Source organism: Trachemys scripta, chromosome 6 (assembly GCF_013100865.1).
Source record: "Trachemys scripta elegans isolate TJP31775 chromosome 6, CAS_Tse_1.0, whole genome shotgun sequence".
Taxonomy (NCBI): Eukaryota; Metazoa; Chordata; order Testudines; family Emydidae; genus Trachemys; species Trachemys scripta.
The window spans coordinates 90,712,374-90,734,923 of NC_048303.1; the positions used below are offsets into that span (position 1 = coordinate 90,712,374).

General features: G+C 40.7%; 1 protein-coding gene across 1 annotated transcript in view; it reads left to right on the forward strand.

The window, feature by feature from the left end:
• Nucleotides 1-21,582, forward strand: part of PGM5 (phosphoglucomutase 5) — a 123,272-nt gene extending 101,690 nt beyond the window's left edge. Inside the window, exons 10-11 of the mRNA XM_034773922.1 lie at nt 3,770-3,904; nt 20,003-21,582. Coding sequence (XP_034629813.1) covers nt 3,770-3,904; nt 20,003-20,092 — 225 coding nt within the window. The 3' untranslated portion in view covers nt 20,093-21,582. The remainder of the gene's footprint in view (nt 1-3,769; nt 3,905-20,002) is intronic.
• The last annotated feature ends 968 nt before the right edge of the window (nt 21,583-22,550 follow it).

The window sequence follows — 22,550 nt, forward strand, 5'->3', positions numbered from 1 at the left end:
AGGAGGGAGGGAAGTGCATCATGGGAGGCTAATGCCATGTTCCCATAATCACCCGCACCAATGTTTTGGTTCCACAAGGCATTGCAAGCCCAACCCAAAATTCCATTCAGCTCTGTGCACTGTGGGATAGCTACTCACAGTGCAGTGCTCCATGCGTTGATGTAAGCCCTGCTGGTGAGGATGTGCTCCGCCGACACAATGAGCGTAGTGTGGACATGCGAGATCGACTTGCTTAAATCGGAGGCTCGATGTTGACTTACATACAGGCGACTTAACTTTGTAGTGTAGACATGGCCTAAGAGAGCCCATGCTGGCCAGACAGCTTCCACTATGGCTGGAGCACACCACTGTCTTCTGCACTCTTATTCCTACCTCTGCAAGGTTATCTTTTGGGGCCACATCTGCATCTGCCCTTTCTTTGAGCCAGCATAATAAGCAGAAGAAAATGTGGGGGAAATCTGGTTTGTTTGTTTGTTTTCCCCAACCAGATTTTCAGCCTGAGTCTCCTCATACTGCTGTAAATCTGGAATACTTCAATGGAATTACACCAGTTAAAATGGCCGTGAGAAGGGAGGGAGTTTGTGTGAGTACCGCACTCAAAGAGCACGATGGTGCACAACAGGAATAATAATAATAAAAACACTTTTGGGTGAGTATAGGAAAAGAAAACCATCCTGACTCAAAAATAAAAATCAGAACCATCTGAAACTATTCTTGCCTGGAGTCTGAAATGAGCAAGGTTTATTTCAGAGAGGAAAAACATTCATATCCACATTCATATCCACATCCTGGTTTTGCCTTTCCTCAAGTTAATCTGAACAATCACTCCCACTAACGGAGAAGTTAAACAGTCTGGTGATGGACCCAGAGGGCTGATGAAAAATCGAGTTAGATACATGACGAAGACAGCAACTTTGCAATCGCTGTAGATTGGTCAAATTTTTGTCATTCTCCTTGTCGTCATCATTTTAAGTCACGGGCCAAGACTTCATTTTGCTCAGTACTGTACAAATACAGAACAAAAAAGACAGTCCCTGCCCCAAGAGCTTGCAATCTAATGATACAACATTCAGTATCGTGTGCATGATGTGTGATTAAACCCTCAGGGGTTTGTTTACTAGAATACAGTACCGTGAACTGAATGCCACAAGTAGTTAAATTAAAGATTTGCTTTTAAATACAGCCACTTTAATATTTAACTTCTCAAAGTCTTGGCAGGTATGGCTGAGAGAAGGGGTCATTGCTTAAAACATGGAGGTGCAGTAGCTGGAAATAGTTTAAAAACAGGCTGCCACAGAATTGAGAGCTGTGACAGGCATTTTCTTTTGGAGGGAAGAGTGCTTGCGAAGGAGAACTTGCGCACTTCCTGTATTCCATTTGATGTGAAAATAGTAATTGGCTCTGGCTTGGTCCACACCACCACTTATGTTGGTATAACTGCATTGCTCAAGGGTGTGGAAAATCGCCTGATCGACACAGTTACACCGACCTAATTCCTGGTGTACACAGCGCTAGACCAACAGAAGGGCTTCTCCTATTGACATAGCTACCACCTCTTAGGGAGGTGGTGTAATTATGCCGACAGGAGAAGTGCTCCTGTCAGCGTAGGTAGTGTGTTCACTAAGCCCTACAGCGGTGTAGCTACAGTGCTGTAAGTGTAGACAAACTCTCAGATACTAATTCCATCAGTATCACAACATCTTCTGAGTGGTCAGGTGATAATTTAGATAGTGTGTTATAGTGTGGTTTGCTGGCCTTGCTCTTTTGACTCTTTATCCTCAATTCTCTTTTCAATCCCTATACAAACAATGATTGGGTTTGAGGATTATGTCCTGCGCAATTGATGCACCATGATCAATAGCATATTTTCTTATAAATGATGCAAGAGCTCCTTTATCATTATTGGCCGACATTTTACTATTTACAGCATTTTGCCAGGTTAGCCACTTGTGACATAAGTTCTGGACTCAAACAGCAGATGACAAAGGCATGACTTGATTTCCTATTTGCCAATCTTTGTCTCTGATATCTTTGTCAAAATGCCACATTTGCCCTGTGCTTTGTTTTTCCCAATTATTTTTCCACCATACAGATGTACCTGTTTCAAATGCTCTCCCTGGTGAGTCCTTTCAGGCCTTAATCACAGACTACACCACTTCAGGTCTCCTTCACCACCACCGTGTTTCATTGTGTTGTTCCAACCGGATACCGCCTGTAGGGCTATTTACATGTATTTACAGTCCCCCAGGTAGTTCCCCCACTTGCTTCTGGGGAAGAGAACAGAAGTAGCAGCACCCAGGCCTGCCTACCTCTGCCTTCCTTTGGGCTCTCTGTTCAGCACTTCCTTCCGCTCAATTTGAATGCTCCCAGCTGCTGGGGTTGCCTCCCCCACAAATTAGCCCCTTGGCTGTAGCTCTACCTAGTTCATTGATCTTGCAGTTAGGTCCCAATTAACCTATATTAGTGGGGCTTTGAGTGACAGGGTGCTGAGTTCGCTCCTGACTGACTCAGCACACTCTGTTACACTCATGTAATTTTTGCATAACGGCATCAATTTTTACTCCTTCAATGTGTGTTCTGACAGTTTTCCACAGTAAGAGCTCTGGGATCCGCATTCCCTTCCTGTCTTTACTTCAAAGCGAGAGTGATTTGTTGCACAAGGGAGTCACTTAAATCTCCATGAGAACTAATGGAATGAGGCAATCCCAATCTTTTCCATTTATCACACCAAACCCAACTATCAGGATGAAATTGAGGGATATGTTGCCATTTTTAGTGTATATCACACCCTTGTCCTTGAATTTGAGATTCCTGTTGAATCAGAATGAGATCCGTGCTGTTCAAATAAGTGACAGTACGGAGAAAGCAGAGAGGGATAACATTTGCAGCTAAAGCGAACTAATCAGAATGTGTCAAGTATCAGAGGGGTAGCCGTGTTAGTCTGGATCTGTAAAAGGCGACCAAGAGTCCTGTGGCACCTTATAGACTAACAGACGTATTGGAGCATAAGCTTTCCTGGGTGAATACCCACTTCGTCGGATGCATGTGAATCAGAATGTGAGCATCCACACAGAGGTTTGATGAGCTTTAACTAATGCACTTTACATTCACACCTTTAGTTTAAAGAGGCTTAGGTGTCCCGAGTGTCCCCTTGTAGACATGCCCCGAGACACTCATAACCACGTCTTCATGCACATTCCCTGAGGGATATGAAAATATGTTATCGGTTGTGTACTCTGCTGACTCCTTTGGTTCCATGGTCCCCTAGCTTTTGCATATGCACTTTGCTTCTTCCTGACAAGTCACCTGTAGTGTTGCTACATGATGTTCCATTGGGATATCCATGTAATGATGGCACATAAGAGAAACACAGCTTCAACAAAGCAGCAGCAGCAGAAAACCAGCAGTTAAACTGTATCATTTTATTATTACAACTGCTGCTGCTGTTCTTACTGTAGCAACTAGACGCTTCCCTAGACATCGGGCCTCCATTGTGCTCAGCACAGTACATTTGTTAGTGAGAAAACCCTTGCCCTGTAGAGCTTACAGTCTAAACAGACAGTATGAAGGGTGGGGAAAAAGGAAATAGTATTATCCACATTTTACAGATGGGGCACTGAGGCTCATGGTGATTAAGTGAATTGCCTGAAGTAACACAGGAGGAGCCAAGATCTGAACCGAGATAATCCTTCCTCTCTCGCTCTCGATTTTGGATTATAATTTTGCAAAGTCATTGCTGCCACCCATATATTCCTCTTTCTTTTTGCAGGGACTGCGAATTATTTTCTCAGATGCTTCGAGGCTCATCTTCAGGCTTAGTGCTTCTAGCAGCGTGCGAGCTACCCTCAGGATCTATGCAGAAAGCTATGAAAAGGATCCCAGCAAACATGACAAGGAGTCACAGGTAAATCAATGAGCACCACTTTAAGCTTTGGAAAAACAACCAAGTGTCATTTCTCGCTGTGGTAAGGCCCCTGTATAGGCCAATGGCAGGTGCTCTCAAAGGTGTTGAATAAAATTTTAGGATTTTTCCCAATTAAAAGCAAAGCATTCTGAATGTTGTGTCCAAGCAGATACATAACCTTGGTGCTGTTCCAGGAAGTGTCAAGGAGCTTGGGTTTTGATTTGGAAAGCTTGTTCTTAAACTTTTAAGTGAACAGCTCCAGAGGTGACAATAGGAGCAGTAGAGTGACAGCAGTGACAGTGGTTCAGATTGATTATGTAAGCTAAGAAGAACGTTCTGCAACCTGCAGAAGGCAGGTGGATGCCCCTAGATCAGTGCAGGCCAACCAAGTGGAGAGGGCAAAGGGGAAGGTAGTAGTAGTAGTAGTAGTATGATACTTCTGTGAATGATTAATCTTTTAAATTAGGCAACCTATTGAAAATTACACACCAAAATCTACATTAAAAGAACATTACGGTTGCAGAGTCCAAGCACTTGCAAGTTAGGAAATCCCAGAATTAAGGGCTGCCTTTGCAACCTTCATTTGGCACCTTGTGCATATGCATTATGATACTGTCTTTAATTACCCTGTGCCAGTGCTGTCTCTCCCTCAACAACTCCTCATCCCAGAGCCTCTCCCCCGGCCCCCGCCCCTGCTCCTGGCTCCTCTTCCCCAGTCCTAGGCTTCATCCCCCCAGGCCACTCATGTCCGTTCCAATCTCCTTTTCCAGCCAGTCCCACTCTCTCCTTTAGGCCTCCTCTGCCCTGCCCCCCGAGTTACCATCCCACTCTTCCTCTGTAAGCTTCTCATCCCAGTCTCCTTGCCCAGCCAGTCCCAAGCTCCTCCACCCATTCCTGGTTTCTTGTGCCTTCTCTGACTCTGTGCTCTCCGCTCCCAGCTGCCATTCCCAGTCTTCTTATCCCAGGACCCTTGACCCAGTCTATTGCCTCTGTTCTTCCTCTTTCCCCTCTGCATTTGTGTCTGGCTGCTTCCTCCTCCTCCATGCTGCCTGGGCACTAGGGGCATGCAGAGCACGGGAGAGACCGTTTCCCTACTCTCAGTTCCATTCCCTGGCACTACAGAAGCCCCTAGCTGCAAAGAGCAGCAGTTCCAGAGAAAGTTCTCTCAGCCCCTGCAGCCATGGGCCGGAGCATGCCTAGCATGGCAAAGAATTTAGCTGCCGAACTCTAACAAGTCTCTACTGATATTTTTCAAAGGCTCTAAAGCTTCTCAACAAAGCAGCTGTGGTTTTTTTAACATGACCAAACAATGTATTGTTACCTAATCTTATTTTCAGAAACAGTTGTTTTAGCTGAAATTTGCCAACAAAAATAAAATAAAATAAATCAGCCTGAGACAGACACCTTGCATAGAAAATGTCAGTTTGGCAAAATTATAAGCAACTGAAAACAGGGTCTTATACTGGAAAGCATCAGGCACCCTTAACTAGAGATTGTGCTACCAGCTCCACCTATAATATCCAGAAGCTACTGTTGAGGTTTTATCTAAAATTTCTAAGAAATATTTTGTCCTTACTTGTCCCTGCAGGCCTCCTTGCAATCTTATGTAGGGTTGAGTGGGATTAGAATGACTTTGTCCAAGCCATATCTGTTCTCAGGGAGAGAGAGAGCAGCTTCTGTTCTTCTTCAATGTATCTGACCTCTTGACCTCTCTTTTTTTTTTTTTTAATGAATGTAAAGCATATGAAAACAGGAACTGGCAGTACTGGAGGTTGAAGTCCTGTTTATCCACAGAACAGAGGCCTGGGCGGCAATAGAGAGGACTCCCATATACTCATTACTCCCCAATGTGCTTCAGTTTTGGTCTGGAGAGACCATCCCTGTTCAGTCTCCATGCAGACTGAATCCTTGACCCTCTCTGCTGAGAGGTGTAAGGAAGATGGCACTTTACTACCAGTTGCATTGCTGAGTGAATTCGGTTATAAAGGAGACTGGCTGTCGTGCTATAAATCAAGTTGTTGAACAGGAGTATTACTGTGGCTTATTCCAGGGGTGATCAAAAAGCTAGTCTGGAATTCACACTGCCTGTTACTCCTGGGGTGGGGAAGAAAGTACTGGCTTAAAACTCACTTATAGCAGACCAGTGGAAGGTTCCCTCTATTTAATAAACTTAAAGTAACTCCTTAGATAGCATACTTCCCCTGTGACAGCAGCAGATACATTTCAGACTGGGGGTCTTCTGCCTTTTTCCCCCTCCTCCCCAAAATTGGACACTAGTGACGCTCCTTTTGCTGTGTTTATAAATAAGGCTACAGTTTAGTAATGGGTATTTTTAGTAAAAGTCTTGGACAGGTCACTGGCAATAAACAAAAATTCATGGCCCATGACCTGTCCCTGACTTGTACTGTCCATGACTTGTCCATATACCCCTGATGAAATCTTAGCTGGGGATCACGGGGTGGAAGTGCTGCTCTGGGGGTTGGGTGACTGCAGCTTAATGGTGGGAGCTAAGGGGGGTAGGAGACCGCTGCTGCAGCGGGGTAGGGGCCAGCGGCACCAGCTGCTGGGGGCCACCAAGTAGCAACTGCTCCAGCCGCCCCCGGGGCCGCCCAGCCGCCCCCGGGGCCGCCCAGCTGCCGCTGCTCCGGCCACCCCTGAGACCACTGTTCAGGCAGTCCCTGGAGCCAGCCGCACAGGTGGCTAGTCGGGTGGTCCGTGGGGCCAGCTCCCCGGGGCTGCCCAAGCAGAGGCCTGTGCTGCTGGCCCCGGGGCTGCTCCGACAGCACTGGTGTGGCTGGCTGCGGGGCCACCTGAGCCACTCCAGCAGTGGCCAGTCTGGATGTCTCCAGGGCCACCTGAGCAGCTGACCCCCAGGGTCATCTGCTTGGGTGGCCCTGGGGTCAGCCACATGGGCCGCTGCACAAGTCACGGAGATCGCGGAGAGTCACAGAATTTGTGACTTCCGTGACCTCCGTGACAGACACAGAGCCCTATTTATAAATCATTTGAAACTTAAATTTACACGATAATCAGCTCTTTGATGTAGGGACTGTCACTTACTATATGTTTGTGCAGTGTCTAACACAATGAGGCACCAAACTGTCTGAGGCCTCTAAGTGCTAATGCAATATAAATATAGTATTTAATAATAATAATAATTTTTTATTATTTATCAAGAGCAACAAAGAGTCCTGTGGTACCTTATAGACTAACAGATGTATTGGAGCATAAGCTTTCGTGGGTGAATACCCACTTCGTCAGACGCATGTTTTATTATTGTTAGTATTATTATTTATTACTGCAGGGAAAGGCAAGAGAGGCGGGAATGAACTTTAATCTTTAAAGGAAACTCCAGGTATCTTTGAGCTTCTGCTGAATTTTTGCTAGCACTCTAATCTGAGTTATAAGTGAACATTTTTTAAAAAATAATTCCTTGTCAAGTAGATTGTCTGGGGATCACTTAGCCAATGCTTCACAGTGATTCCTCACAATAAAAGTACAGTTGTGAAAAGTACAGAGTCCAAGCAACTTCTGGATTCCTTATAAGGGAGAAATTTGTAGTGGTCTGAGAGTCATCTCTTAATCATAATCAAAAAGGTGTTCTAAAGAAGAATTAAGGTTGAGAGTGTTTCATTGTAGTCCAGCTGATACCAAAAAAATCTCATTATTATACTTTGTTTACAGTTCTCTGATTTTTACCAAACGTTCCAAGAAAACTCTACCGTAGGCTGAGGTGCAGCATGTGAATTTGTCGGAAGATCTTTCATTTTGTTAAATGAAAAGGGGTTGAAAATTGGATTTATAATGAGGGAGTAGCTTTAGTCTTAACTATAGTATGGCTACTATGCCTCCATAATCATTACAGGGAATGCACATTATCAAAAGTCCCAAGAAAAAAACCATGTGCATCATGTTTTCAATATATAAAAGTTTCCAGTTTAAACAATAAAATAAAAGCTTCTTTTAATGCCATTTTATTTCTGCAAAACGTTTGTTTTAAAATAATGAATAAACAGTTTTCTCTCTCCACAGAGTTTTTTGCAAATTTTATTTCTGAAAATACATCACTATATGCTTGTGGTCATCTCAGGTTATGACATGATTTAGCCAGCCAGTGTAAATGGGTTAATAAATGTGTTTTAACTGGGGGAGAGACCTAGGGTAAAACACCATTTTGACCCCTTCCATGCTGCCCAGCCAAACTTGGTTGTAGCACAGATTGGTAACAATTGTAATTAAACTGTGTTTACACACAGGTATTAAACAATGTTGGTTGCCCTGTGTAGGCAGAGCCTAAATCAAGTGAAAATATGTCAGTGGAGGGGACAGAGCTAAGTGTTGATTTCCACTCCGGACACATCTGAGAGGTCTGCAGTGTACATTTAGCAACTTTGCAGTTTATGAAACAAGCACAAGTGTCTGACCATATTTCCTGTCTAACACATTCTGACAAAAAGAATGATTCCACCCTCCCCCCCAAAATGATTTATTCTCTAATGCTTTATAAAGTACACTAGAAAACAATAAGGAATGTTCTGCCAGTCTTCAGTGCTGAATTAAACTTTCTGACCCTCTTAATTACAAAAGGAGAAAGTGCTTCTTATAATGGAATAGCTTCTGTAACAATGAATTGTTCAATATTAACTGTTTGTTTTAAGGCAAGTAAGAGGAGAAGGGAGAGAGACACTGAGCTGGATTTAAGTTTGTGTCCTTTTAAAAAAATGTTCTAAAGTGAATGTTTAATGTTTAACAATGTTTTTACATGAATGGAAAGTCACAAATGTTCTAAGTAAAGTTAGTGTTTGTGAAAATACCAGATTGAGAGAACTGGAAATGAACGTCATCCTGACAATTCACTGGACGTGTGCCAGCATGGGGAACAGCAGTGCAGGCATCCCTGGACTACCCTGCCAATGTGTATTATCTCTGATCTAGAAGTTGATTCTGGAGGTGAGAGTAGGTCCTTTTCCATGAATATTCAATCCAATCCAGAGACTGCAAGTAATGGTGCCAGTAATGGTGACATTGACACCTCTCCACTAAAACCTGAACTGGGACTACCATCTGATTTTATACAGACCACTAAACTTGTCAGATTATAGCAATTTTTTTCCCCACTATTGATCCAGGTTGAATTTGAAAGGCAACCCTAGAGGTGAAAGAAGAAGTAGTCATCTCTCTGGTCATCCAGTCCCCTCAGTACTCATTGATAGTTGTAATGTATGCTGTTTGGTGCTGAGCAGAAAAAGAAAAGCCTTCTGCTTTTAAAGGAGTTTCATCTCATTTTGCAACTGCTGCAGTAGAATGAACTGTTGTGTACAGAGTATTTTAGTCTTGTCTTCACAGAGCTAGTTCATGTCAATATGGGTTGCCATAGGTAGGTTAGAATGCCGTCTAATGGTAGAAGGAGGCATTTAACCTAGAGCTCGTTTTTGGTGACTAGGTAATGCATTTGCAGTATATGTGAATATCCAGTAAAATAACAAAACAAAAGAACAGGTGTTTTACCTTTGTAAATTTAGGGCCAAATAGTGTCCTCACTCCTCTCTGGCGTACTGAGGACTCTGGAGCTATTGAATTAGAGGTGCTCTGAAGCATTTTGCATGTGCAGGGTGAATGCAAGTAGAATGTTTTCAACCCCCACCAACCTGACATGTCTCCTGGGGTCATGGAGCACCACCAGTTGGACTAGCCTGTCTGAAGCCCAGCACTCAAAGGAGCATTATTGTGCTAGCTTCTGTGCAGATTCATGAAGGATAGTAGAAAGAGGATCACTGTGTCACCTCCTCTCCCCTGGCACACATATGCAGGAGCAAATAGAATTTCCACCTCAATGCTATAGATAAATACTCCCTCTTTCTCCTAATCCCATGATGGAGCACACTTTCCAGTGCTGAGCTTTCCCAAAGCCAGATGCTTCACCAACTACAGTAAGACAGTATGGACTCGGAGGGTCACTGATCCTTACCTTCAACTGGTCAATGAACTCCATTTAAAGGGAGTAAATCGTTCTACTTTCAAGTAATATCCATCTTAGCAAATGAATGCTTAATAATTGTACAGCAGAACATCAGTGACCATAGGTGGAAACATTCACACCATAATAAGTAGTTAATAAATAAGGAAATCCCTTTCTCAGAGAGACAATATTGTTGTGCAGCCATGGGTAGAATCTTTTGTTACTGGTGTACTTTGCTCCCTCTAAGGGGAATAGGAATTATATGCATGCATCAAGAAGAGATGTGACAGAATTTTGGTTCTGCAGCAGCTTTTTGTTTAACCAATGTTCCCTATCTATTTCCAGTTACAGTGGAGGGATCAGCAGGAATTCAAAGGGCAAACAAGACTTTGGAGAATGTTCATTTTTGTTTTAGTTTAATTGTCTTTCTTACTTAGCCTGATTTTCATATTTATCTTTTGTGTCAATGCACTCTAGCTGAGGGAGCCAATCAGAATTCACCCTGTTGTTTGTGCCATACTTTTGTGCATTGCAAACCAAATCACAGTATTATTTATTGACTTTCTGCTGCTTGGCTGCCTACGTGGTTGAACTACTTCAGACAAAAGGGCCACATTCCTCCAATATCCCCTAATCAAGCCTTTTATTTATTTTGACATTTGAAAATGCTCAACTTTTTTCAAGAAAGTTTTTCATTGCCACATGCTTCTGCACATACAGATTCCAGCTGATTTCAGAAACAGAAGATCCAAAACACCATGAGATGATTTGCATGCCTTAACTATGAGCAAGAAGTATTGCAATCTTGTGAGAGGACTATATTCAAGGTTTTTTTTTTTCAGCTAAGTTTTACAGATCCATGATGTTCATCTAGTTTGAATAAGATTCATATAAGCATCCAAACTTTTATGTTCCCATTCAAACCAAGCTAATTTTCTAAATCTTCTGAAATTTCACTGTTTTGCTTCTCTTCTCCTTTTACATTCTCATCCCAGACAGTGCACTTTTCTTTTGATAAGCAGCATACAAATCAAGATAAAATGTGCTTATTATCAATTCCAGAAGCTGCATTAATTCTTTATAGCACATTGCTAGATACATATTACCAAGAGTCACCAAGACAGTGTGAAGGGTTTCATTTCTATCAAAAAGATGTGGAATAATGATTCCCTTAAACAAAATTACTTGTTCAGAATTCAATGTAATCTGTTATATTTCTACAGGAAACAATAATTTCTGAATCTCACTCAGGATGAAATCCACCCCAGTGCAGGTGGCCTGCAGAAAACCCTCTGCACCACGTAATCATCCCATTATATCAGAACATATACATGATAGTCAAGATTTTCAAAAATAGAAGCGTAACTTTAGGCTCCTGTTTTTGAAAATCTTGGCCACTGTTATTAGCAAACATCTGACACAGACCAACTTAATATGGCAGCTACAAATACCAACTGTTTCTTTCCAGAAGTAAAATGTATCATCTAGGAAAATTAACAGTTTTATACCCAGACTTCTGAAAAAATGTACACCTACGGTTAGAGTGGTTGCGATTAGCCCCATAGACCACAAAAATCAATTGGTATTTTCAGGGGGAGTGAGGACTCACTAAAAAGCCCCAGAAGGTTTGTTAAAATGGAACACAAAACAAGCTATGTGATTCACTCTGCAAGCGTGCTTATTCTTCAAACACAGAAAAGCAGGTGCACAGAATTGCAAGCTTTCAAGTAAGACAAGAACACAATAACTGAGTCTACATTCTACTAACAAGTGTAAACCTCAATACAGATATACTTCTGCCAACTTATTTGCTTGGCATGTTACAAAGCTTCAGACAGATCATACTAAACATGCTAAATGCATAGTCATGCACTTGATTGAAGCAAGGGATGAGTAAAATTCATTTAAAAATTGACAACATTCTTAATTCAACTGTTCTCTTTTCTATGATTTTTGCTTCCACAGTTTTTCACTATTTTGATTCAAGGAACTGTGACACAATCTCCTTCACAAACATGGATTTCAGATAGAAATCTGGCTGAGTAAAGGATTTAAGATTATGTTCCTTCGGTCATATTTCAGCCTTTTCTCCCCATTCTGGGCTCTACCTATGACCTTTGTATTTGGGACCAGTCATGTTGGCTAAGTAATGGGATGGTTCCATAGTCTCTCTGAATTGTCAATTATAATCTGTTAGTTTTTGTCCTTATTTGGTTCTAATTATTTGGTAATAGATCAATCCTGATTTTCCCTGAACCATGGATAATATTGTCCTCAGTCAATAATCTGTCAGTTCTTCTGAAATCTTTTCAATGGCTTTTTTAAATTGAGTGCCTCTTTGTAGACACCCTTGTTATGTATAATGGGTATTATGATTTGATCAAAGACCTCCTTGTGTTCAGTGCAAACTTCAGCATCCTTACAGAGAGAGAATCATCTGGAGAGTTGCACCATGTTATTGAGAATTGAGCTGGAAGAATGTTTTTGAACTTTTACACTTTACCTTCCCTTCCCCCGCCCCCCGCAAGCACTAGTTGGGATCCTTTTAAAATACACCAACCAGAAGGCTGATATTTGCAGAAGGAGTTTTTAACTTCTACAGTGTGCTTTAGTACCATTAGGTGGTGTTATTGCCTCAACAAGGAACAGAGCAACTCTATGTCAGAAATGTAGTTTGACTGCACCTGGCAAGCTCTCAGACTTTCCATTTCATTTTTGTCATCAGAGCAGATGACAAAGGACCATATCTAACTGTCCTACATTTCTCTGGATTCTCAGATAGCATTTCAGCAACTTGGACACAATATGGTATTCTGCAGTTTTCTTTCCAGATGTAGAATCAGTAGCAATACGTAGAAATGCTTTTAGCTGTTCTTGTTAACTATTATTTAGTTGTCATTTCTGATGTCTGAACAACAAATTTGTGGTCTTTTGATTCTTTAGTTTTTTCCCTAGTGTTTCTTCTGATTCTGTATTTATAGCATCTAGTAGAAGAGCTGTGAGTTTAAATCTGTCTGGAATAATATATCCATGGTGAAGTGCTTCAATCATTTCTTTACATTTCTGATTTTGTGCTACATTGAAGATGATGATGTCAGCATAAAAGAAGATTGCAACTTTCATATCAGGTTCCAGTCTTTGCCTTTCAGATGTTTTTGTGACATAATTATCAATTGACCTTTGCCACTCTTTGGAGTGTTGGAGACAAAGAGATACTGCTCCTGAATTAAGCTGATGTTGAAGAGCTCCCTGAAAGTTTGGACTTATAATATCAGCATAGCTATGTTTGACTATGACAATGACACCTGCAGTCTTTCACTTGCAAGATCATCAGAAGTCATCAGTGTTCTGCTCTTCCACTTCAATAGCATGAAACTTTGGCAATGGTACATTTGGAAGAAAATTCTTAGCTGTGCTCAGTATTATCAAGGTGCAGCTAACAGTAGGGAACTGTGAAGGACCTGATGGCTCACTGCTTTGGCGTCTTGTTCTATACAAGCCCTGGCATTGTTTAAACCAGTCTTGGGGCTGCTCTAAATTATCCAAACTGGATATGGTCCCCAAGGAGCCATTTCTTCAGCTTGGACTAGCTAGAGAACAAGAGGGCTCTGGCTATGCCCCTAACATGCCAGCTGTTTGCTATCAGGAAGATCTGTTGCCTTTCCAGCCTTTTACATTTATAGCTTCCTTTTCAAAGGTTACAGGTTCAATGATTGTACCCTTGTAGCTAGGCAAAAGAACGGTTAATAAAAGTCTGTTTTGCTCCAGTTAATAAATAGGCCATAAAAATGGTGCGATTGATAAGCAGAGCTATCAATGAACTTAAGGGTCATTAAAATCTTATTTTTAGTACAGTGTGCCCACTCAATTAGTCTGTTATACTTTTCACCAAGGTTAAATTTGTCATAACCAAATGTTTGATAAACAGGAAAAATGAAACATGCCAATACACATAAAGGTGCAAGGGATAAAACAAGAATAATGAAACGTGCTGATACCTAAAAGTCCAAGGTTCAAGATAAAAGTGAGCATGCAGTCCCTGTGAAATAAATTGGCCAAGATTGCTTCTTGGCTTACTAGCAGGAGCTAAGGAGGGGACCCCATCTTCCATGACCATTCACTCTCTCCTACTAGCTAACCAGAAGGTAACCTTTGCAATGGTGCATAAGATTTAGAATCAGAGGCACTAATTAAAAAAAACAATCCTCAGTGAGTGACCAAAATAAATTAGAGAAAATTTACTTGCTGTTTAAGCATTTTTAATTCACAGCATTAAAGACCACCTGAAGAAGAGATCTAAAGCTTGTCTCTTTCTCTCTCCAACAGAAGTTAGTCCAGTAAAAGATATTATCTTTATCTCTCTAAGCCTGCTTTCTGGCTAACTAGGAAGAAGATGTTCAAGACAAAGGCCCAGACTCTCAAAGGTATTTAGGCTCCTAACTTCTGTCGAATGGGAGTTAGGTGCCTAAATACCTTTGAGGATCTGGGCCCTGGAGACCAATTCTTTGGCTCTTATTAGCCAGCCAAGAAGCAGCCTCTGCCAAATTATTCCTTATCATTCAATAGCCATAAGCAGTGCATGCTTGCTTTTATCTAGAACCTTGGACTTTTATGTATTGACACATTCTTTTTCTTATGTTTACCAAGCAATTGGTTATGCTAAATTTAACAGAGGTGAAAAGGATAACAGATCAATTTGAGTGGGTGTAACGTCCTCAAAATAAGGTTTGGTGACCCGTATATTCACAAGTAGCTTCAGTTTCTGACTCACCTCATATTTATTGCCTATTAATAAATCATGACAGAAGGCTAATATTTACCTATCCTTTACCTAGCTACCTGGGTACAATCAGTTGGATAAGGTTTTTTAATCTAAAAGGGAAAAAATTACAGTCCATATGCAGAATCTCTTTGATTTGTTGTCACGGTTAAGAAAATTTTATTTCAAACACCAGTGTCATGCTGGTAGTGTACAGAGCATGTACAGGAAACAGTGCAGCAAAAGGTTGGATTGCTTCAAATATCTGCCAATTTTTATTCACACTACATTGTTATTTATTATGTGTATTGAAGTTGTACCTAGGAGCCACAGTTGTGGACCTGGAGCACATTGTGACAGGTGCTGTACAAATATAGAACAACATGGATCACATATATAAATGGATTTTCCAGGGACATACTTGAATTAAATGCTTTGCTACACTAACTAGGTACAGAAGAATCTGGTAGCAGCATGCAACCACAGAATTTGCATGTGTTTTTCTTGTGAAAGAGAATTCTTTCAAATAAGAACCCTACTGAGAAAAGTTCCATAGAATTTAGTAGGGGTGAAACAATGGGTTTCTATATATTTAATAAGATATAGCAGTAATTCTAAAAATTGTAGAATTTAATAGAGAATTATATCCTTTCAATTGGTGTTTTGAAGTAATCTATAAAATCATATATTAGGTATACAGTTTAATATTGAAATATATAGGATGGTTGAAAAAGTCTATACAAAGTTTTTCACTTACTATTAAATTATATGGGACTTTTCAAAAGGATTAGTGAGAGGTAGGGCATTTTCAGCTGTTTGCTCATGCTCTTATATAACTCAGCATTTTCCATGTCATTCAAATAATTTAGCTTCTGATGCCGCACTAGGTCACCTTACAGTGTGCCACATTGAGGATAGTTTGAAACAAACAAAAAAAAAAGCATTTCCAGACTACCTTCTTTTCTCTTCTATTTTAAAAATACATCTGGTGACAATGATTATAGAAGAGCTCATGAATCATGGATATGAACTCGTTAATCCTAGACCTAGACTTCTTTGGAAGTACGAAAGAGGAATCATTTGTTATGAAGTCAAATAGTAGAACTCAATTTGCATTCTAGCACTGCCCTTCCCACCCCACATACACATCCTCTTACTTCCAGCTAAGGGAAGAACAGTTAGTCTTCTGACCTTTGAGATCACCATTATTAACACTGTCCTTGCGTCAGCAGGCAGAACCTGCAGACAGCAGTGATGTCAACTCCCTCTGCTCAGTCACTGAGTACATCAACTCATTGAAGTCAACTCAATGCCTTCACCAGCCCTGAGGAGCCTGAACTCTTGTAGGTTAAGACAGCTTAGTGCTGCAGAGTAACCAAGGTCAGCCAGGTTGTTTAGAGCTTCTAGTGCACTATGAATTAAACTGCCAAACAACTTCTGCTTTTTTGGCACTTGATCTGCAAGATCAAGTCAGAATCTGCTTGTAGATGCCTGCTCATGCATATTTAGCATCATGAGATAAACACTGCAAGAGACACAGCACCAGGCAGGCTGTATACGTGTTATGTTAGCATTACAGTGGATTGAATTATAGTCTAATGTTAGTATTACAGTGTAATGTTAGTATTACATTTATTTTGGAATTGTTTATTTAGTTTATTTAGTCCATTCCTTAATTCTTCTGTCATTTGAGTAATACATCATTTGTGTGTTGATCTGGCTTCTAGCATACTGTGCGTCACAAAAACCCTAACAAACACAAAAGCAGATGTTTGAACTTATGTAAAAGAAGTTGTATTATCTGGTGTTCTTAAAAATGCTTTGAATCCCAAGGGGGATCATTCTCTCATAAGAATATAAGAATGGCCACACTGGGTCAGACCAGTGATCCATCTATCCTGTCTTCCTAATATGCCCAATGTCATAGGGAATGAACAGAACAGGGCAATTACTGAGTGATCCATCCCCTATTATCCAGTCCCGGCATCTGTCAGTCAGAGGCTGAGGGACATCTAGCGCAGCGATTCTCAAACTGTGGATCAGGACCCAAAGTGGGTCACAACCCCATTTTAATGGGGTCGCCAGGGCTGGCTTAAACTTGCTGGGACCCAGGGCTGAAGCCCGAGCCCCACTGCCCGGGGCCAAAGCCCGAGGGCTTCAGCCCTGGGCGATGGGGCTCAGGTTACAGGCCCCCTGGCTGGGGCTGAATCCGTTGGTGGTGGGGCTCAGGCTTCAGTCTCCTTCCTGGGTCAAGTAGTAATTTTTGTTGTCAGAAGGGGGTCGCGGTGCAATGAAGTGTGAGAACGCCTGGTCTAGAGCATGAGGTTGTGTCCCTGACTATCTTGGCTAATGGCCATTGATGGACCTATTCTCCATGAACTTGTCTAATTCTTTTTTGAATCCAGTTATAGTATTAGCCTTCACAATATCCCATCAACGAATTCCACTGGTGTGCGTTATGTGAAGAAGTACTTCCTTTTGCTTGTTTTAAACCTGCTGCCTATTAATTTCATTTGGTGACCTCTGTGTTATGAGAAGGAGTAAATAACTTTTCCTTATTCGCTTTCTCTGCACCAGTCATGATTTTATAGACCTCTGTCATATCCCCCCTTACTTGTTTCTTGTCCAAACTGAACAGTCCCAGTCTTTTTAATCTCACCTCATATGGAAGCAATTCAATACCCCTAATCATTTTTGTTGGCCTTCTTGCTACCTCTTGCAATTCTAATATATCTTTTTTTGAGACATGGCGACCAGAACTGCATGCAGTTGTCAAAGTGTGGGTGTGCCATGTATTTATATAATGGCATTATGATATTTACTGTGTTATCAATCACTTTCCTAGTGGTTCCTAACATTCTGTTAGCTTTTTAGACTGTTGCTGAACATTGAGCATATATTTTCAGAGAATTAGCCACAATGACTCCAAGATCTTTCTTGAGTGATAACAGCTAATTTAGACCCCCATAATTTTGCATGTATGGTTGGGATTATGTTTTTTAATGTGCATTACTTTGCACTTATTAACATTGAATTCCATCTGCCATCCAGTGTTGTGAGATCCCTTTGGGCTCTCATGGCTTCAGCTTTTCCAGAACTTTTCTGGAGACATAAATCAAAGTATGTGTTTTGATGAAATTACTTTGCCAGCATGGTCTCCTGAGGTTTACATTAGATTAGAGAGGGAATTTTAGAGCTGTGCAAAATGTTCGTTCCTAACCCAGGCAAAACTCATGTAGGTTTGGATTGCCTTACAAACGACACTCAGACCAGATTGGTCAAAAGATTCAGTAAGATTCATGCGCTTTTCAAGCTAATCTGGGATAATTATGATTTTTCATTAGAATAGCACATAATTTGTTTTTGAAGGGGACGGACGTTGCCAGCATTTGACAAACCAAGTGAAATTTTACCGCAAGGATGAGATTTCCCCCAAAGTTAAAATGGTATCAACCCATCTGGACTGAGTTCAAAGAAAATATTTGCATAAAGCCAAACCCCTGAATCTGCTGAGCTTTTAACGAGCTCTCAGGTGCAGTTTAGAATCCTGCGAAGCCCTGATTCTTTGCAAATGGATTGTCGTTTTCGGGGAAAACATAACTGGGAACATGGAGATGGAGAAAGGCAGTTGGAAGGGAGTTCTGCAAGACAGGGCAGAATAAAAATGCAGTGAGCCAGGCAGCCTCTGCAATGGATGACACATCTCTCAAGGCTCCAATACAAATCACCCACAAGCAAAGGGCACCAGGCATTGTCACTTATCAGATATGTGCATGCTTGAGATATCTATTGGTATGTCTAGTTTGGGAGAGGTGTCATTTTTTCCCCCCTGGCAATCATGGATTTAGGGATATATTCTCCAGTGGTTCTTAACTGAGCCAAACTCTCACTGAAGTTAATAGAAGGGTTGCTTGATTTACAGACTGTACAACTTCGCTGTTGCATACTGTTTTATGGATAATGCATTTCAAATAGTTTTTATTAAGTAGTTTATGTTTGTGGTGTATCCAGGCACACTTTTAATGTAATTTTGAGTTCAACTTTTACTAATAAAGCTTTATACTTTTAAAAAGTGGAAATAAATTTTGAAAACCATTTTAAATGTGGTAATCCTGTCTGACATAAGGCTTTCAGCCAAAGCAGTGAGTGGGTTGTTTTGTTTGTTTGCTTTTGTTTGGTTGCTTTATTTGTCATTTTATTGCTCATGAAGGTGATGGGCTGGTAAAACTGAGTAGGTTCGGATGATCTGTTTTTATCTTCCAGTCCTCTCCCGATTGAAAAATTCTCTCTTTTTATCTGGGAGAGGGAGGCTCTAAGAAAGCCACTTCCAGGGACTGGGCACAGTCAGAGGGAGCCCAGAGCCAATAAGAGGGGATCGATGCTTCTGTCCCCCCTGTAGCTCTCCAAGAGCCAGGGGGTCTGTGGGCATCTCTATTTCTTCCATGCTGGGACAATGCCCCTCTGCCCAAGTACATTTGTGGTGATTCTTCTCCAATGGAGGTATAGCTGTTTAGAGGAATGAGCTGTCCCTAGTTACTGAGCTTAGGAGCTGGCTTGTTTTGTTTTTTCATTTTGCAGCATTTTCCAACAAATGTTAACGTTCGTGCTCTTCATATTAATATATTGTATAAAATGTCTGAACTCTTTCCCTGTCTGTTGTTGTCTAATCATTGTGCAATTAGAAGTGGATCCACAGATAGGAAAAGAATAGTAATATCCCACTGATCACTGGCCAAGTTTCTGAATAAATGACCAGGGCCATAAACTCTGTTGAAATCAGTGGCAGCATAAACAGAGATGTTGTTATTTCATCACTCTTCCCTGATAAGATTTTCATTTTATTCGTTTTGTTTAGGCATCTGGACAAAAAAACACCCCCACTTAGCCACAAACTGTAAGCTTGTTAAAGTTATAAATAGATATCTATAAACTGAAACTGCATGGGGAATACCTTTTTAACCTATGTAGTTCAACTGCAGGTGATACTGTTTTAATCATATAAATATTTTTATGACTCCTACTAAGATACCTGCCTCAGTATCTGAATCGTGGAGTTCTTCAGATTAACAATGCAGTGTGTATGAAAATACCATTTGTTTATAGTTTCAACTCAGCTCCATAAATAATTCCAGGTTTGAGACTTCTGTATGGTTTTATATTGCATATTTCACACAGAGCTCTACATTACTTTTGGTGTGTGGTGAGGTTATCATTACAATATCTGGGGTTTGCTCTTTCTGCATAGCTTAGCTACTTTAGACCCAGTATAATGTTTCAAGTTAATACTATGTTCAACAAGGGAAAAATAAATAACAGATTTTAAAAATGTGTTCATTGACTTTTCTTCTTAACATAGCTCACTGTATTCCTTTTCTTCTAGGCTGTGCTGAGTCCTCTCATAGCCATTGCATTGAAAATATCTCAGATCCATGAGAGGACAGGGCGGAAGGGACCCACCGTCATCACCTGAATCTACAAAGGATTATTAACCCAGGGCCAAAAGAGAGAGGGCAAGGAAGAGAGATGACCTGGCTAAAACATGTTAGGTGTCTGTGCCTTGTAAGGCTTTAAAAGTTTTTTAGGGGTGGGGGTGGGAAGAAAAATTCAGTATAATGTTGATCATATTCAGTTGCATTAATCACCAAAGACAATAGTGTACTGACTTCTATGTTATAGTGACAATATCTTTTTGTCCAAAAAACAAACAAACAACCCACCAAAGAAAAAGCCCTCAACCCTTGAACGTTGCAAAATGCCAGTGTGACAGAAAGGGCTGACCTTTGTATTTTCTTTACCCTTTGAATGTTATGATAAAGTAAGAAGAATTTTGGACTTGGGAAGAAGGGGGAAATGGACTACAATGCAACCATGTGTTTTGGTGAATACAGTTTGTGGTTCTTGTCAGCTTCTTGTTGGTTTAGAAAGAAATCAACAGCATGTCTGAGGTACAGGGGCAGTATATTAGTTTTTGCAAACGGTGCATTTGCATACTCCATTTGTTCCTTTCCCATCTACACCCTTAGCCAGCTCGCAGAACCACAGCAGCAGTAGAACTGTGCACACACTCCCAATGAAAGATGCCAGTGCTTCCTCTTTTCCGGTTTAGAAGTGTAGCAGTGTGACTCATGGCTCTCTCTAGGTTTCCCTGAACTTGACTCTTCCTTTTTTTAAAGGAGGGTAATTATTTTTATTGAAGCCAAAATATGATTAATGTTTTAGTCACGGGGGCATCAGTTACCTTTTGCAATATCCCTCATGTTCATAAGCATGTCCTGCTGGTGCTTACTGGGCTTGGAGGGTAACTATTGCAAGTTCAGCATATTTTCCGTAAATGCATTATCATAGAAAGATTTTAAAATCTATCTCTTCAGATACATGCCTATGTTCCACTTGTCAGGAATAGATGTAATACAGAAGAGGGAATGAATGAAATGAAATACTTGACTGATTCACTAGTTGGGCTCAGAGTCTATTAGATTCTTTAAAGTAGAGATCATAGGATAAAGAGCCGGGGGGGAAAAAGGACTTGACATGAATCAGAGAAGCATATGTACACTTGTGAGTTTTTTTGCTTGTGAAATGCTGCTGCAGCTCTAGCTATGGTTCATTGCTTTGTACTGAACAAGAACACAAACACTTTGTGCATGTGACTTGTTTGAATGTTTTGCTTCCTTGGGAACAGCGTGTGGTCACTTGTCATATCATTTGTCGAGTTGGCTTTGTGCAATTTGACACTTTGCAGCATGTACTATTCATATTGCAACCCATCAAGATTTCAGTGCAATTTAGATAATATTGCAGTGAAGGAAATTGCTTTGGTTTCTTTTGACACTTCTGTCACAAATTGCTATGACATTTAGTATCTAATAAAGTGGATTGCTATATTTCTGTCTTAATAGCTAATTGTTGACAAAACATACTGCGCTTTCATCCAGTCTAATAAAACTGCCTTTAATAGAATTACATATCGACTTGATTCTAAATAAATAAGACACTGATGTTTCCACACAATATCTTAGTACAGTATTATTTAATATTTGTATAAGTCAAAAGAGATTCCATGATTGAATTCATTTTATAAAGGATTGTGGAAGGCATCAGAAGGTCCCTGCATCTTCACCACAATTTGGTTGTCCAAATTTAAATGTACTCTTCTTTAAAGAGGGCATGTTCATCTAGACGTAACCTACAGTGCTTCATATAGGGCAAACTCGTCCAATGTTGTTTTAGATCATTCAGACTTGTGCACCTGTGCAGATATGGCCTAAACTGTGAGAGAAATTTCCCTTCAAAATGCTGAACCACTCAGCTCGTCATATTTGGGCAAATCCTACTGAAAATGAACCAATAAAGAATTTGAAAAGTTTTTATTGTTATAAGATCTCAGATGATTAAATAATCTTTGACCTGATCACCTGGCAGAGGTGAGTTTGAATACCGATTTAGGTTTCCCATTGTTTTAGCCTCTGGAGATTGGGATTGCTGAAAACATGATGTACTGAACCCACCCGCTATGAAAGAGACGGGGGAAAGCCTCATGCTAAACTGCCACTGACCATATCCAGAAAATACTCCAGCCAGACTTCTCCGTTCTAGGAAAGGCGGGACAGCATTAGCCGCAGTAGGTAGCAGTCAGGATTTAGGAAAAAATGAAGCAGAATTGGAAAGTTCTCAAAGGGTAAATACTGGGTCTCATTTTGCATTGTGTTGTACTAGTAGTTGAGTGTAAAACTGGGGTAATGCACTTGAGAATAGGATGATCTCTGTATGTAATTAGTTATCTTGTAAAACTGTTACCATCCTCAACACAAAACCTACTCCCTCGTCCTTTGTAATACTGATTGATGAGAATGATAAAACTGATTATTAATACGATTGATATTGTCCACCCAAAAAATTGTCATCTGCAAGACGACGAGTAAAACTTT